This window comes from Geotrypetes seraphini, chromosome 19 (assembly GCF_902459505.1).
Source record: "Geotrypetes seraphini chromosome 19, aGeoSer1.1, whole genome shotgun sequence".
NCBI classification, from domain to species: Eukaryota; Metazoa; Chordata; class Amphibia; order Gymnophiona; family Dermophiidae; genus Geotrypetes; species Geotrypetes seraphini.
The window spans coordinates 22102865-22120749 of record NC_047102.1 but is presented as its reverse complement, the minus strand read 5'-3'; the positions used below and the strand labels follow the sequence as shown (position 1 = coordinate 22120749).

General features: G+C 44.6%; 1 protein-coding gene across 3 annotated transcripts in view; it reads left to right on the top strand.

The window, feature by feature from the left end:
- The window catches only part of OSBPL5 (oxysterol binding protein like 5), a 431224-nt gene that overhangs the window by 227641 nt on the left and 185698 nt on the right, over positions 1-17885 (top strand). For all 3 annotated transcript variants that reach the window (XR_004537637.1, XM_033928646.1, XM_033928647.1), the window contains exon 2: positions 8734-8890. Coding sequence is in view for 2 of the 3 variants with exons in the window: in XM_033928646.1 (XP_033784537.1) it covers positions 8755-8890 (136 nt within the window). In the remaining variant the exon portion in view is untranslated. The remainder of the gene's footprint in view (positions 1-8733; positions 8891-17885) is intronic.

The following is a 17885-nucleotide window of genomic DNA, read 5'->3' as shown; positions in this document are numbered from 1 at the left end:
CGCAAACCAAGATTTTACTGTATTTACACATGGAGATGCATACCGTGCAGCGATTCAAAGTGGTCTGGAAAAGGTTTGGATGGGGGTTGGGTGGGACTAATTTACACTTTTATTCACTACTGGGTCTGGTTCTGGGTGCCTAGCTTATAAGAGCCCATAGGTGTCTATGTTGATACATTTTTTTACATTTTCATAGGCTTCCTGTTATAATATTCTCCCCTCCTCCCAAGAAATTTTTGAGTGTATGCTTACACACAGACATTTGGGAATTTAGGAGTGTGCACATAGTGTTGTCTCTACTCCACTGGCACTTCCTAGGAATGCATCTCGAAAATCACATTATGTATGGCTCAGCTATATGTGCATGATTGTTCATCTATATGTGGTAGGCAATTTTCAAACATTGCTTTTCTGCAAAAAAAAGTAGGTGCTAATATTTATGGGCATAAATGTTTAGAATTCTAACATATGTGTAGATATGGGTGGGCCTGGGGGATTCAGGCCCACCCGGCAGCAGGACCCTTCCTTTCCTTCTCCAGCAGCCTGGTATCTACTACTGTCTCTTCCTTAAAGGTGTCCCAGCAGCTGTAGCAATTCATCTTTGCTGCCTGCGCCAGCCCCATGCAAGCTTCTCTCTGCCTGTCCCACCAGTAAAGAAACGGTAAGTGACATCTCTGAGGGCAGGATGCAGCTGAGGAAAGCCTGCTGGGGACTGGTGCATGCAGCAAAGATGAATCATTGAAGCTGCCGGGACACCTCTAAAGTACACCAGGGAGGAATGGGATATTCAGAGAGTGTTGGGGTAGATGGGGGTTGGGAAGGACAGGTGAAATGCTGAGATAAGAAGAGGGGTGTGGTTGGAGGGGCCCACCCAAAATAATAGGTCTACTTCCCTTAAGCACCACTCTGTAACTAGGCACATATGTTTAATTATGCATAGTATACAGATGTATACACACAGAGGCAGCATTTTGGTGGTGTGGGCAGGGTACACAGTTACGTGTGCAACCTCCCTTACGTTTCAGTGAAATGTGCATAACTTAGGCACATCCATGCTAGATCTGTGATTGGTGCAGGTGTTTGCACTGAAATTATTGGCTTGAATTTTTGCTGTTAATGCTACTATCCCAGAGAGGAAAAGAGGTGTCAATGTCTATAGAAAAGGCTTCTTCCAGGCAAGCACTGGGTGCCGCCTCCAGAATCTTGTATGCATGGAAATGACTCTGAAGTTTACCCTCACCATAGCCAAATGTTTTGCATATCTGATCTGAAATGTTGTCTCTTTGTGACTAATGGTATTACTTAGCGAGAGACACAGGGCTGGTGTTCCCTTGCCAGCTGCATATAATACTGCTAAACCTATCTGTAGTGTAGATGTGACATTGTACCGAAGGGTATGGAAGAAGTATTATCACCTTTGCCACCTAGCTTCTCCCTTCTCGTCCTTCTCGCTAAAAGCAGGACTTCAGTGTTTAGCTCCCTCACAGCAAATTTGAATGCCTTTTAAAAATGTCAACATTTGTCCTTGTACCATAAAACTGGTCTTTTCACTAATTGCCTGACGGAGCAGCCTAACGGCTAGTGCCTTAGGCTGAGAACCTGGGAAACTCCTTCTGACCCTCCATTGCCCCAGATACAAAACTTAGATGCTGAGCTCACTAAGGTCTGAGAAAATACCTTCATATGTAATATATATAAACCACTTTGGTTGTACCGCAGAAAGGTGGTATATCAAACCCATAATCCTTGGTGATTTGGCTTAAATTGAGATCCATTGTCTAGAACTGGTGTATTCCTGAAGCGCCCTCCCAGTGGAGATGGTTGGGACAAAAATGGTGGTGGAATTCAGAAAGCAAGAGGTTAGAATTAAAGCAAAACAAATGACTGAGTGATGGAGAAGCATTAAACAGGTAACCTGCCAGTTCTGCATTGAGCAGTGGCTACGACTTTAGTCACCTCACTGGGCAGATTAGATGGACCATGCAAGTAGGGTTACTAGATGTCCAGGAAAACCCGGAGATATCCTCTTTTTAGAGGACTGCCTGGGCCCAGAGGGGTTTCCAAAACGCAGACGAGTTTGGGTTTCGGGAGCCCCTGACCTCAGGGCCGCATCTGGAGGGCATCTGCGCAGGCGTGGATGTCGACGTGATGACATCATGCATTGCATCGACGTCCACGCACGCGCAGACAACCTTCAGACGTGGTGCCAATCTCGAGGAGGTTCGTGTGGGGGGTGAGGCAGGAGCTGGAGGCAGAATGGGACGGGACAAGGTGTCCTCTTGTATAATAGAGGCAATCTACTATGTTACTGCCCAGAGCTCACGAGACGCTGTTGCATGTCAAATAAGAACTGTACAATCCCATACTAGCTAAACTGCCAAGTCCTGTGCTAAGGAAAGCATTCTTTCAAAAATAAATCTATTGCATCTGTCGTTTTGAGTCCCAGCCAGTGCTATTATTAGCTACAGTGAAACCATGAAATCTCAGGTCCTTTTGGATAAAATAAACAGTGGTAGGGTAATGTTTCTGTGTTGTACTGAGGCATCCAGCAAAATCTCTGACTTTTAATTGTGGGACGTTGCTACAGGAAACTATGCAAAGATTCAAATTATGACCAGTTTGACCCGTCTGGGTCACTGCTGTTACGGGGAAATTTGGAAGAGACCAGCTTCCAAGACGGCTGTTTTAAGATATATCTTAAGGGAGAGAGGTCACATCTCCAGTATTATTACTTTGTAGTTATTACTTTGGCATTTCCATGGTACTCGAAACTAGAGAGCTTTAGCACAAATTGCACACAGGTACCACAAATCTCTGCCCCAGAGAGCTTACTGATTAAAGAGGGGTACCTGATGGAATGGGGAATAGCTGATGATTTCTCAAAGTCACAATGAGTTTCAGTGGCAGAATTCAGTCACTCTTGGCCTGCCCTCATTTTTAAAGCAGTTTTATATGCCAGATTCTTGAAAATATCAACTTGACGTGTTTCTTGGTTTTGTAGCTTCTTTCTTTGCATGCGCGTTTCATTGTATTACATTTGTTTTTAGTCATAGTTTGTGCCTTGCATTCTTTATGGCCTCTGATTTTTAAGAATCCACCTCCCCGATATCTCTCTATTTGTTCCCATGCTAGATGCCAGTTTAGGATTCTCTTTAGCAATTAAATTAGTGAGCGCAGGAGCATGAGGCTGAGAACCAGGAAAACCAGGGTTCAAATCCCACCGAGACTCTTTGCGACCTTGGGTAAATCCCTTCATGCTTTGTTGGCTCAGAGAAAGACTGGTGGCTCTATTAACTGCATTATGTTAAATATGTGTTACCATACCATACATTTTTCTTCTACACCGCAAGTTTCAACTAGGATTGAATGCGGTTTACAATAAGATTCTCAATCAGAGGTCATGAACACTGAATGAAAATTAGATGGCTAGAGTGCTGAGCTCATGTTGTTGATTAGAGGAGAAAAGGTGAGTCTAACCTTTTCCTGAAGATGTCTGCGACATGCATGTTTGTCGCAGATGAAGAAGGAGGTTGTTCCATATCTTGGTCCCTGGTACGCGAACGTGGATTCATGTAGCTTCTTCCAAAGTGCACGTGAAGGGGGGGGGGGGAAGGCTAGTTTGATGAGGTCTGGCGGTGAGAAAGAACCACGTAATGGTGATGTCTGTGCTTAGTCCTGTGGAGTTATCGCCATAGATAGTTTTGTGAACCATGTTAAATAATACAATTGAGAATAATAGGGTATATGGTAATGTGTATCCTTGAACACAGCATAAGAAACGGAGCCCTTAGGGGCAGATGCAGAAAGCAACTGCAAGCCTAGGCATGGAGTTACAGAGGGTTGAACCCTGGTTCTATCCATTGAGCAATGCAGAGAGGACTTGTGAGCGGGTGTTAACTCGTGGAGAAGACAAGTTGTATTAAAATGTATACTGATGAGCTACTTGAGGTATTGCATGATATGCAGAGTGTACATAGCCTGCATTCGACGTGCGCAGAATGTATGAAATTTACCTTGAGCGTCCAGGATAAAGTAAAAGGTTTTGTAAAGAAGATTTCGTGTCACTTTCAAATTTATATGCTGACTGTGTCTTGTTATGCAAATCGAAGGAAGCCTGTGCAAGTTTTAAAGGCAGAAAGTGACAAATGTGTGCACAGGTCCGAACAAAACTGAAATTGAAAGCAAACATCAGTGCCTATTCTTCTGCGCCTAAATATGAGCCTCTAAGAAATTGCAAGGGCAGAAAATGTTTGAAAGGTTCATATTTAGATGCTGAAGAACAGCTGCTGATGTGTATCAACACTCTCAGTTTTGGTTCAGGCATGTGCACAAGGAGCCACGCTTTCCGCAAAACCCCTGTTCAAACCTAGATTGCGAGCCCTCCGGGGCAGGGAAATTCTTAGTGTTTTGGAATGTAACTCACCTTGAGCTTCTACAGCTGAAAAAGGTGTGAGTTAAATCCAAGTATATAAAAACCACTTATGATATATTTAAGCAGCGTCTAAAGCATTTATTAGTCTTCTAAAGACATGAACGTTCTGCTTAGGCACCAACATCTCAAAATGATTGGAGGTGTCTACGCTCTTGCCTGAACACAGTGAAGGAGCTTGTTCAGTATTACGAGTGGCCCGTACTCATTGGCATCCACGGAGCTGGCCCCTATGCCTGGGTAAGGACAAAAAGAAAAGCCAACAAATCTGCAGTAAAAATACGGTGAACAAAAGACAAAGAAAGGTACTGCAGACAGATGTACAAGCTGCAGGCAACGTTGGTTTTAAATCAACAGATTGTTACGTACAAATAAACCACTTTATATAAAATATGGGACCCAGCACCGTCCGTGTTTCAAACAATACGTTTTCTTCAGGGGTCCCATAAAATGGTGGTAACCAAGAACACGCAACAAATTCCTGATCTATATGTTGTTAGGCTGAAGAACAGTAGTTGGGGTCCAGACCGACACATGGACTCTGCTCTTGGCATCTTGCAGCAAGAAGAGATGCTGGCAGTGGTTTATAAACATGCAGGAGCTCCTGGAGAGAGTCTAGCACAGTGGTTCCCAACCCTGTCCTGGAAGACCACCAGCCAGTCGCAGCTTTTCAGGATAGCCCTAATGAATATGCATGAAAGAGATTTGCATGCACTGAAGATGATAGGAGTGCAGATCTGCATATTCATTAGAGCTATCCCGAAAACCCGACTGGCTAGTGGTCCTCCAGGACAGGGTTGGGGGCCATCGGTCTAGCATATCATACCTCCTAATGGGAGGCAAAATTCAAAAGATGTCTGGTACTTGTGCAAATCCTAGTTCTTTAATAACTGTAACTTATAAATGACAAAATACAGTAAATGCTCAATTCTATTAAACATAGGTCGTGTATATCACAGTTCTTCAACCGCCGGTCCGCAAAAAAATCTTGCCGGTCTGCGAAGGATTCATGACCCCGCCGCAGCAAAAGGTGCCGGCGTCAGCTGACGTGCAACTTTCTGTTGCCATCGCTATGCCAGCACTCCTGCCTGCCACCACCGACTCCTGCCGCGTATGTTTCCGCACCCCCAGAAAAGCAGCGGCAGGTCTGTGTGCTTTTAACTTAGGCACACAGCTGCCCCTAAGCAGTATTTTAGCGCGGTTTCATGAGGCAGCCTCGGGGCCTTTGGTAGGCCGGCTCACATTGCATCATCGAAGTGGGCCGGCCTACCAAAGGCCCCGAGGCTGCCTCATGAAACCGCGCTAAAATACTGCCTAGGGGCAGCTGTGTGCCGAAGTTAAAAGCACACAGAGCTGCTGCTAGCCTACATAGAGGAAACATTTGCTGGAGAGGGAAGGAGGGAAGGGAGAAAGGGTACTCCTGGACAAGGGAGGGGAAGGGATGAGAATTACTGTTGGATAAGGGGAGGAGGAAAGGGAGAAGGGGTACTCCTGGACAAGGGAGGGGAAGGGGCTACTGCTGACGGGAGAAGGGAAAGGGAAGGGACGAGAATTACTGTTGGATAAGGGGAGGAGGAAAGGGAGAAGGGGTACTGGACAAGGGAGGGGAAGGGGCTACTGCTGACAGGGGAGAAGGGGAAGGGAAGAGAGTTACTGCTGGACAGGGGAGGAGGAACATTGGAAGGAAACAGCTGGCAGGGAGATTAGAGGAGGGGAAGGAGTCAGGATGGAATGGAGAGATCAGATGAGGGAAAGGGGAGAGACGGTGGAATGACAAGGTAGAGAGAGATTGATGCTGGGAAGGGGGGTCAGATGAAAAATAAGGAAAGAGGGACAAAGATGCTAGATCTGGTGTAGGAGAGAGGGGCATAGAAAGAACACAGATACCATATGGGAGGGGGAGGGGTAGAGGGCAAACAGTGGATGGAAGAGGCAGATGCTGGATTGAAAAGACAGAGGGCAGACGCTGGATGGAAGAGAGTGAAAAGACGATGAAAGCAGAAACCAGAGACGACAAAAGGTAGAAAAAAATAATTTTATTTCTATCTTGTGATTAGAATATATCAGATTTAAAATATGTATCCTGCTAGAGCTGATGTTAGACATAACTGGGGAGTGCAAAGCCCAGGCAGTGCGTCTTTAGCTTCCAGCTGGCTTAGGGCTCTCTCTGACCAGGATGCAGTTGCCCTAGTTGCACTCCCCCTAACACCATTCCTGCCATGTGTGACTGCGGTATTCTGTTAGCATGATATTTGTGTAGCATTCTGTAATAATTTGGTTTATTCAGTTTTCTTGATAGTAGAGGGGATATATGTGAAGGGGAAGGGAGACGGGGGTTTTGTTGATCCTTGCCCTGTATTATTTATATTTATAAAATGACAATTGTACAGAATATTGTTTCTTTTTATACTTTAATAAAATATGTTCAATATAAAATCATAACTATTTGAGGCTTGTGCGGATGGGATCAGATGGTTAACGGGACCGAGCTCGCGGGGACAGGGCGGCAATGGGGTTTTTAAAAATTTCAGTCTTATTTTATTTCCGCTGGTCCATAGGTGTAAAAATGTTGAAGAACACTGGTGTATATCACTTCACTTCTTCAAAATGAGGGAAATCACTCCATACTGGCATACAAAAATCACTTTCTCTTCACACCAAATGTAGTTATTCAAGACCATCAAGATGAACACTAACCAGGAGAGGAACATCAGAAGTTTAATTTAGACAGGGATGGGTGAAGAGGCCCTATGATCCCTCTCCCTAAATTCAACTTCTGATGGTCCTCTCCTAGTTACTGTTAGTTTTCTAAGTCTTAGGAAAACTCCCTAGTGTGTGGGATATTGAAAAGATGGTCTTGAATAACTACATTTGGTGTGAAGAGAAAGTGCTTTTTGTATGCCAGTATGGAGTGATTCCCCTCATTTTGAAGAAGTGAAGTGATAAACACTACCTAGGTTTCCTTTGTAGTCCATAGGGTAGGTATGAAGTATGTTAGATGTTTTGGTATCTCCTAATTTACTGCAATTCTATTAAACACCATGGAAGTTCCTCCCACTTTCTGGTGCTGCCAAATATAAGGCAATCAAGCCATTGTGACATCACTGATGAGGTTGGCTGTTAGGCATTTGTGGAATGAAGCATTATGACATCACAATATGAGCTCTGGAATGTTGCTGCTCTTTGGATTTCTAAAACAGTTAGGGCTCTTCAGCTTGGAAAAGAGATGGCTGAGGGGAGATATAATTGAATGGAGTAGAACCGGTACAAGTGGATCAATTTTTCACTCCGTCAAAAATTACAAAGACTAGGGTACACTCGATGAAGTTACAGGGAAATACTTTTAAAACCAATAGGAGGAAATTTTTTTTCATTCAGAGAATAGCTAAGCTCTGGAACGCATTGCCAGAAGTTGTGGTAAGAGTGGATAGCATAGCTAGTTTTAAGAAAGGTTTGGACAAGTTCCTGGAGGAAAAGTCCATAGTCTGTTATTGAGAAAGACATGGGGGAAGCCACTGCTTGCCCTGGATCGGTAGCATGGAATATAGCTAGTCTTTGGGTTTTGGCCAGGTGTTAGTGACCTGGATTGGCCACTGTTGGAAACAGGATACTGGGCTTGATGGACCTTCGGTCTGTCCCATCATGGCAACTCTTATGCTTTTGTGACCAGAGAGAAACACCATCTAGCATGTCCTGCTTCTTTCAGAGGTTCTGGTTCACTGAAACATTCCCACCCTCATTAAGAGCTCTTTTGGTAACTTTTTCTACATTTAAGGGGGAATTCTATAAATGGCACTCAAAAATCTGCTCTGGAAAAAAATCGGCACTAAACACTGTTCTATAAAGGGCATTCCGGAATGAGCTTAGAGTCGATTCCCACATTCAAAGTTGAGCGCTGGTAAATGTTGGTGCTCAGCTCATGGCATTTGAGCGCATAAATGGCACTATCCTACTGCAAGTAACATTTTGACATGCCCCTGACCCACTTATGCCCCTTTCCTGGCCACACCTTCTTTATGAGTTCCACGCTACGGTGTTTAGATGCCTAATGTTATAGCGCATAGACAGATAAGTGTATCAAACCAAATTAGTACCAATTAATTTCAATTATTGATGAGATCAATTAATTGATGGTTAATGGCTCGTTAACCAGATTGTTTGCATGCACATTGTGGAGCCATGCCAGAATCTCGATATGCAAATTCGGGCACCATATGAAGAATCCAGGAAATGGGCTGCTAGGTCACTGTTCCTGCATTCTCGTTGCCTGTCACCAAAAGTTGTTTTCTTGGTTTTTGTTTTAGAGAACTCCAGCTCTTCACACCATGAAGGAAGAGAACTTTCTGCGTCGCAGGTTCTCGTTGTGTCCTACCTCCTCCACCCCTCAGAAGATGGAGCCCTGCAAGCTTACCCGGAATCTATCTTTTGGGGGTGACAATGAGATTTACCCCCTCAGCCCAGGTCAGTGAATTCTGTTTATAGGCACTTTCTCCCACCCTAAATAGGTCTCATCCAGCACTTTGAAGCAATCGGTGAGAAACTGCCAACCATTAAGGTAAGCCTGGAAAGGGCAGCTATGAATCTCTTAGTTTGGAGATCTTTCCTGTTGTTTTTCTAGCAAGATAAGGGACTGCACTTCCAAACCTGACACCATTTAGGTCCCATCTACACAGGTTTTGATATATTTGTGTTTGTATGCAGGAGTGGACTGACCTTTGGGCCAGTAGGGCAGTGCCTAAGGGCCCACGCTCTCCTAGCTTCCATTTAGTTTGGTCACTTGTGGTTAGGGGCCCATACCTTTATTACTGTCAGTCAACCCCTGGTTATATGAATAATGTAGCTGGTTATATGCCACTGCTCTATGAGGTGATCATCTGAATATTGGTCGCCATATATTTCAAAGCTTCCACAGAATGTAATAGATAACAATGAATTCAGTTTTCAGTATTTGTCTGTCAGGGTAAGGACCACTGTCCCCGCTAAGCTTTGTGGGAGTCCTCCAACTGCATTGCTGTCAGTGGGGGTGGTGTTTCAATCATTTGTTTTCAATCATTTTAGGGACAGGCAGGTTCCCTTGTGTTCTGAAGAGCTTATCACTCCCTCAGTATTGAAAATGTGATAGTGAAACAGCACCTCCTTACTAGCAGAACTGTAGGTGGAGGACTCTGGCACAGGTTAGAGAGAGCAGTGGTTTGGGCCTGGTTTATTAATGCACTGCAGCCATCAGCACAGCTTTCTGCTTTAGGCAAGGTTACCAAGAAGTTCCCTGTCATCTGGACAGACTGAATCAGGCTTGCCTTTATCTAGCTGCAGTTATGGACTTATAGTTCCAGATTTGGTGAGAAAAAGCGGGGTTCTATAAAGGTGGAAGGAAAAACCCAGGATTGTCTCGATGTTGCCAGATGACACAGTCAGCAGTGCTAAATTTAGTAGACACCAGTGGATTAACTAATGTGCAGATGCATTTAAATCTCCTTAATGCACAGGCTTCCAAGTTGCTCTGGGTTTTCAGGATATCTATAATAAATATGCATGATATAATTACATGTAATGGTTTGGGAATACTGTCCTAATGCTTCATTTAGTAGCTTTCACATTATGCAGGTTTTTGCTGTGAGGCAGTGCAGAGTATTTGGGGGGAGGGGGGGAAATAACAGCAGCGTATTCTTTGCAGCTGTCCCTGGAGAGGTTCTTAAGCCAGGACGACTAGGTTTAATTTTCAGATATAAATTCTTTTCTGCTCAGCTCCTTGAAACCGTAGAGAGAGAAAAGGAGGCACACAGCAAATATGGCATTTGTTAGAAGAGGAAACTCCTCTGTTCTCCCGTTGAGTCAAAGTGCACAGATCTCGCTGCAGAGTAAATAAGAAAATGACCTCAGAAGCTGATGTCATACCTGATGTTTCCCTTTGAAAATTAGGATAGCAGGGGGGACAGTAAGGGCATAAAATTGGCAGCTCAAATTTAATGTTAAGAAATACAAGGTCGTGCATTTGGGCTGCAAAAACCTGGGGAATGGTACAGTTTAGGCGGTGAAGAACTTATGTGCACGACAGAAGAGCGTTACTTGTGTGTGATTGTATGTGACAATCTTAAGGTGGTTAAACAGGTTGAAAAGGTGACGGTGAAAGCTAGAAGGATGTTAGGGTTTATAGGAAGAGGTATGACCAGGTGGAAAAAGGAAGTATTGATGCACCTGTATAAGACTCTGGTGAGACCTCATTTAGAATATTGTGTACAATTCTGGAGGCCGCACCTTCAAAAAGATGTAAAAAGGATGGAGTCAACCAGAGGAAGGATACTAAAATGGGGTGTGGTCTTCGTGATAAGGCGTATGGGGACAGACTTAAAGATCTCAATCTGTATACTTTGAAAGAAAGGCGGGAGAGGGGAGATAGGATAGAGACGGTTAAATAACTAGGTGGTGTAAATGCACATGAGTCGAGTGTCTTTCATTTGAAAAGAAGCTCTGGAATGAGAGGCCATAGGATGAAGTTAAGAGGTGATAGGTAGAGAATGACACGGTGACAAAATTCATCACCGTTCCCTTCCCCGCGGATAACCACGGGAAACCATCTTCATGTCATTCTTTAAGGAGAGAGGGAAGAATCAGAGTATGAATGGCCTCAACCACTGACCCACAAGCCTTGCATTGAAGAATGCTGAGATTGAGTAGCAACATTCCAGAGCTGAGACTGTGATGTCATAATGCCTCATACCACCAGTGCCTAAGAGCCAACCTCATCTGTGATGTCACAAAGGCTTCATTATCCTATACTTGGCTCAAATAAGAATCAGAGTATGAATGGCCACAACCACTGACCCTCAAGCTTTGCTTTGAAGAATGCTGGTGTAGAAGGATTGAGATTGAAACAGACACTGAAGAATGACAGTCTCTGGTATCCAGAGCAGATATTGTGATGTCATAATGCCTCATTCCACCAGTGCCTAAGAGCCAATCACATCTGTGATGTCACAATGGCTTCATTATCCTATACTTGGCTCAAATAAGAATCAGAGTATGAATGGCCACAACCACTGACCCTCAAGCTTTGCTTTGAAGAATGCTGGTGTAGAAGGATTGAGATTGAAATAGACACTAGAAAATTACATGGGATTATTTCCCACGGTTATCCGCGGGGACGGGAACGGTGATGAATTTTGTCACCGTGTCAAAGGCTCTGGAGTAATCTGAGGAAATACTTTTTTACAGATGCGTGGAACAGTCTCCCGAAAGAGGTGGTGGGACAGAGACTGTGTCTGAATTTAAGAAAGCCTGGAATAGGCACGTGGGATCTCTTAGAGAGAACAAGAATAATGGTTACTGCGGATAGGCCATTTGGCCTTTATCTGCCATCATGTTTTTATAAAGTACTCATACACTTGCAAGCAGACATCTGAAACAGGATGGTGGGCTTCATAGACCTTGGTCTGGTTCTGCATAGCTTTTCTCATGTTCTTATATCACTGCCAGCTCTTGATCCTCAGATGGATACGTGACATGCGCACAAACAGCTGAAGAGTATACCAAAGAAAGAAGATTTTTAGAAATGTGGGAGGTGGCTTAACATAAGGCGTATACTTTGTATTCCAAAAGTGCAATAAAAAAAAATACCATGAACCTAGGTTATTGGAGCCACTCTACTTTTCCTATGTTTCTGTAGCCTCGTTGGGAAAAGTCAACCATACGGTGGCAAATATGGTCAATTTTGTGTGTCTTATTGTCGCATATGTACTCTGTTAATTTAATGGCTTTCTCATGGCCGTTGTATGGGATGGGGGTGCTCTAGTATTTTGGGAGTATGGATAGTTCAGTCAAACTTTAGGTTGTTTTTTTTTATTAATATACTGTGCAGTCTTAATATAAACCCCATTGAGCTCTCTTTTGCAGGGATGATGCGATATATAAAAAGAAGGATTAGATTAGATTAGATCAAATTGTGTAACAATAGTAACCATTGGTTCCAATATGGTATTATTTGTTTGTATTAAGATGTTCACTTCTTTCGGATCAAGGGGTTACCAAGACTGGTGGTGTATTGTTCTATGCTTTGACCAATAAAGAGAATTAAAAAAAAAAAAATACAAGACCAAGTCAAGAAGCAGACTGAATCTTTGAAGAATGTACTTACTGCCTCCTAGCTGCAATTTTAAGGATGTGCTGCACAATATTCCTATAGATTCATGGAGAAAATGATAACAGTGAAAGAATTCCAAAATCTTCCTTCCAACCAGTTCATAAAAATATTTTGCAGTATACGTACCCCTTTCTTCCCCTATTTTCATGGAGCTGTTATACAGGTTACTCTCCCTCCCACTGATGCACCTGTGTCACTGCCAATCCCCAACAGAGAGAAGTCTCAAACAGAGGTCTAACATAGTAACATAGTAGATGACGGCAGATAAAGACCCGAATGGTCCATCCAGTCTGCCCAACCTGATTCAATTTAAATTTTTATTTTTTTATTTTTTTCTTCTTAGCTATTTCTGGGCAAGAATCCAAAGCTTTACCCGGTACTGTGCTTGGGTTCCAACTGCCGAAATCTCTGTTGAGACTTACTCCAGCCCATCTACACCCTCCCAGCCATTGAAGTCCTCCCCTGCCCATCCTCCATCAAACGGCCATACACAGACACAGACCGTGCAAGTCTGCCCAGTAACTGGCCTAGTTCAATATTTAATATTATTTTCTGATTCTAAATCTTCTGTGTTCATCCCACGCAGTTTTACTCTCCACCACCTCTCTCGGGAGCACATTCCAGGCATCCACTACCCTCTCCGTAAAGTAGAATTTCCTAACATTGCCCCTGAATCTACCACCCCTCAACCTCAAATTATGTCCTCTGGTTTTACCATTTTCCTTTCTCTGGAAAAGATTTTGTTCAATGACTTGGAAAACGGAACATCCAGTGAGATCATCAAGTTTGCAGATGACACAAAACTCTGCCGGGCAATCAGATCGCAGGAGGATAGTGAGGAACTCCAGAGCGATTTGTGTCGGTTAGAAAAATGGGCGGAGAAATGGCAGATGAAGTTCAACGTGGAGAAATGCAAGGTAATGCATTTAGGCAGTAAGAATAAGGAATACGAGTACAGAATGTCAGGTGCAAGTCTGGGAAAAAGTGTACAAGAAAGGGATCTGGGTGTACTGATAGATAGGACCCTGAAGCCGTCAGCACAATGCGCGGCAGCGGCAAAGAAGGCAAATAGAATGTTGGGCATGATAAAGAAAGGAATCTCGAGTAGATCGGAGAAAGTTATAATGCCGCTTTATAGGGCAATGGTCAGACCCCACTTGGAATACTGTGTCCAACATTGGTCTCCCTACCTAAAGAAGGATATAAAACTGCTGGAGAGGGTGCAGAGACGAGCAACCAAACTAGTGAAGGGTATGGAGAAACTGGTATATGAGGATCGACTTAAAACACTGGGATTGTTCTCCCTTGAGAAAAGGAGACTGCGTGGGGATATGATCGAAACCTTCAAAATACTGAAAGGAATCGACAAAATAGAGCAGAGAAGATTATTTACATTGTCCAATTTGACACGGACAAGAGGACATGAAATGAAGCTAAGGGGGGACAAGTTCAGGACTAATGTCAGAAAGTTCTGCTTCACACAGAGAGTGGTTGGCATCTGGAATACTCTCCCAGGGGAGATTATTGCAGAATCGACAGTCCTAGGCTTCAAAAGCAAACTAGATGCATATCTCCTTGAGAGAGGCATATAAAGTATGGTTGGCTATAAAATAAACCAGGTGTATACCTGACAGGGCCTCCGCGTGTGCGGATCGCCGGACTTGATGGACCGAAGGTCTGATCCGGAGATGGCGCTTCTTATGTTCTTATGTTCTACGTTAATACCCTTCAAGTATTTGAACATCTGAATCATATCTCCCCTGTCTCTCCTTTCCTCTAGGGTATACATATTCAGGGCTTCCAGTCTCTCCTCATATGTCTTCTGGGGCAAGCCTCCTATCATTTTCGTCGCCCTCCTCTGGACCGCCTCAAGTCTTCTTACGTCTTTCGCCAGATACGGTCTCCAAAACTGAACACAATACTCCAAGTGGGGCCTCACCAATGACCTGTACAGGGGCATCAACACCTTCTTCCTTCTACTGACTAAGCCTCTCTTTATACAGCCCAGCATCCTTCTGGCAGCAGCCACTGCCTTGTCACGCTGTTTTTTCGCCTTTAGATCTTCGGATACTATAACCCCAAGGTCCCTCTCCCCATCCGTGCATATCAGCTTCTCTCCTCCCAGCATATACGGTTCTTTCCTATTATTAATCCCCAAATGCATTACTCTGCATTTCTTTGCATTGAATTTTAGTTGCCAGGCATTAGACCATTCCTCTAACTTTTGCAGATCCTTTTTCATATTTTCCATTCCCTCTTCGGTGTCTACTCTGTTACAAATCTTGGTATCATCTGCAAAAAGGCACACTTTTCCTTCTAACCCTTCAACAATGTCACTCACAAACATATTGAACAGGATTGGCCCCAGCACCGAACTCTGAGGGACTCCACTAGTCACCTTTCCTTCCTTCGAGCGACTTCCATTAACCACCACCCTCTGGCATCTGTCTGACAGCCAGTTTCTGACCCAGTTCACCACTTTGGGTCCTAACTTCAGCCCTTCAAGTTTGTTCAACAGCCTCCTATGAGGAACTGTATCAAAGGCTTTGCTGAAATCCAAGTAAATTACATCTAGCATATGTCCTCGATCCAGCTCTCTGGTCACCCAATCAAAAAATTCAATCAGGTTCGTTTGGCACGATTTACCTTTTGTAAAGCCATGTTGCCTCGGATCCTGTAACCCATTAGATTCAAGGAAGTACACTATCCTTTCTTTCAGCAACACTTCCATTATTTTTCCAACAACTGAAGTGAGGTTCACCGGCCTGTAGTTTCCTGCTTCATCCCTGTGACCACTTTTATGAATAGGGACCACATCCGCTCTCCTCCAATCCCCAGGAATCACTCCCGTATCCAGAGATTTGTTGAACAAGTCTTTAATAGGACTCGCCAGAACCTCTCTGAGCTCCCTTAGTATCCTGGGATGGATCCCGTCTGGTCCCATCACTTTGTCCACCTTCAGTTTTTCAAGTTGCTCATAAACACCCTCCTCCGTGAACGGCGCAGAATCTACTCCATTTTCTCGTGTAACTTTGCCAGACAATCTCGGTCCTTCTCCAGGATTTTCTTCTGTGAACACAGAACAGAAGTATTTGTTTAGCACATTTGCTTTCTCCTCATCACTCTCCACATATTTGTTCCCAGCATCTTTTAGCCTAGCAGTTCCATTTTTTATCTTCCTCCTTTCACTAATATATCTGAAAAAATTTTTATCTCCCTTTTTTACATTTTTAGCCATTTGTTCTTCCGCCTGTGCCTTCGCCAAACGTATCTCTCTCTTGGCTTCTTTCAGTTTCACCCTGTAGTCCTTTCTGCTCTCCTTTTCTTGGGTTTTTTTATATTTCATGAACGCCAACTCTTTCGCCTTTATTTTCTCAGCCACTAGGTTGGAGAACCATATCGGCTTCCTTTTTCTCTTGTTTTTATTGATTTTCTTTACATAAAGGTCCGTAGCCATTTTTATCGCTCCTTTCAGCTTAGACCACTGTCTTTCCACTTCTCTTATGTCCTCCCATCCTAACAGCTCTTTCTTCAGGTACTTTCCCATTGCATTAAAGTCCGTACGTTTGAAATCTAGGACTTTAAGTATTATTATGAAACTGTTTTTATTGGCAAATGGAATAACAACTCACAAGCATAGAATACAGATAAGGAATATAAACATTTCCAAGAACGAACAGAAGAGGGCCCCCCCCCCCCCAAAGAGGACTGGACTCTGATGTCCTCTCAGGGAACAAAGAGGCCCAAACGCCCCCCAACTAGCCCAAACCCCCCCTATTCCCCCCCAACCCCCTCCTCCCCCCTCCCCAACAGAAAATGTCCCAGGTCAGACAGGTGGTGCAGAGTACAATTGCAATCTATTCACAATTTGACTACGACTGCGTGGTGGCAGACAGTCCAAGTAAGGAGACCAAGTGCGAATAAAATCACTGCTCTTACGACAAGAGGAACAAGCCAGCCGGGCCTCCCAACACACCAACTCATGTAATTTATTTCTCCAATACCAAAAGGAGGGAGGAACATCGGCCAGCCAATGGTTCAAGATACACTTTTTCCCCACAATATAACATTTGCTCAAAAATAATTTTTCAGCAGAAGAAAAAACAGAAAAAGCAGGGAAGTGAGCAAACAACATGTGATAGACAGAAAGAGGGACAGGGACTCGAAGAAGGCCCTGCAGGAAGGAGGCCAAAGCCCTGTATACTCTCACAACTCCAAAAGCCATGAAAGTAAGAATTCACTTCTGTGTTACAAGTGAGACAAATCTGGGTATCCACACAGCCCATATAGAAGGCTCGGCTCTGGGAGGCATAGGCTCGCAACAGGGTCCTGTAATGGCACTCACGCAGGTCCGCATTAAATATTAAGGCCAGGACCCGGCGAATAGCACGGAGCAACCAATCCGCCCCCAGCTCCTTCCCCAAATCCCTCTGCCAAGCCTCCAAAACAGAGGAAAAATCATGAGGAGGCCCCAGGGCCGCAAGCCGCCGCTGAAAAAAAGAAACTGAAATCTGAGGTTCCGGATCCTCCCCCCCCCCCTCCAGAAATGCTCTGAACCGCGTCCCAAAGGATAAGGAGAGGGAATCTCTAGGAAGCGAGTGCACATAGTGCTGTAACTGACAGTGCACGTAAGCAAGGCCAAGAGAGGACAGACCCCCACGCTGCAAATCAGCGCAGGACTGCAGTTCCCCGCCCTCCCGCAAAACCTGAAAGAGAAATTCACAACCCTTAGCCCTCCATCTTCCAAAGATTGAGGGCCCCAACCCCGGGGGGAAAGAAAGATTACCAGCCAGAGGCAAAAGCACACTAGCCCGGGGGTCCTGATGCCACAGGGGTAGAATCCGCCACCACACCTCCCAAAGAGGGCGAAACAAGACACTACGCCTACCGGGAATAGGCACCTCCGCCAACCGAGCGTGGAGAAGAGACAAGAGATGAGCAGGATAGAAATAATCACGCTCGAGGGAAATGTCCGTATATAGAGCAGTACCCAAAGCCCAATCTCGAATATGCCGCAAGAGACACGCCCAGTTATAACACCTAAGATTCGGCACCCCAAAGCCTCCCTGGCCCCACGAGCCCACCAGTAAGCACCACCTCAACTTAGGCGTCCGGCCCCTCCAACAGAACCGCGAGAGCAAAGAGTAAAAGGTCCGAATGTCCCGTTGCAGCAGACACAGGGGAAGCGTCTGCAAGACGTACAACCACCTAGGGAAGAGTACCATCCGAAAGAGATGCACCCTCCCCATCAGGGAGAGCGGCAAATCACGCCAATTAGCCAGAATGGATCCCATAGAAGTCAGGAGACGCGTAACGTTC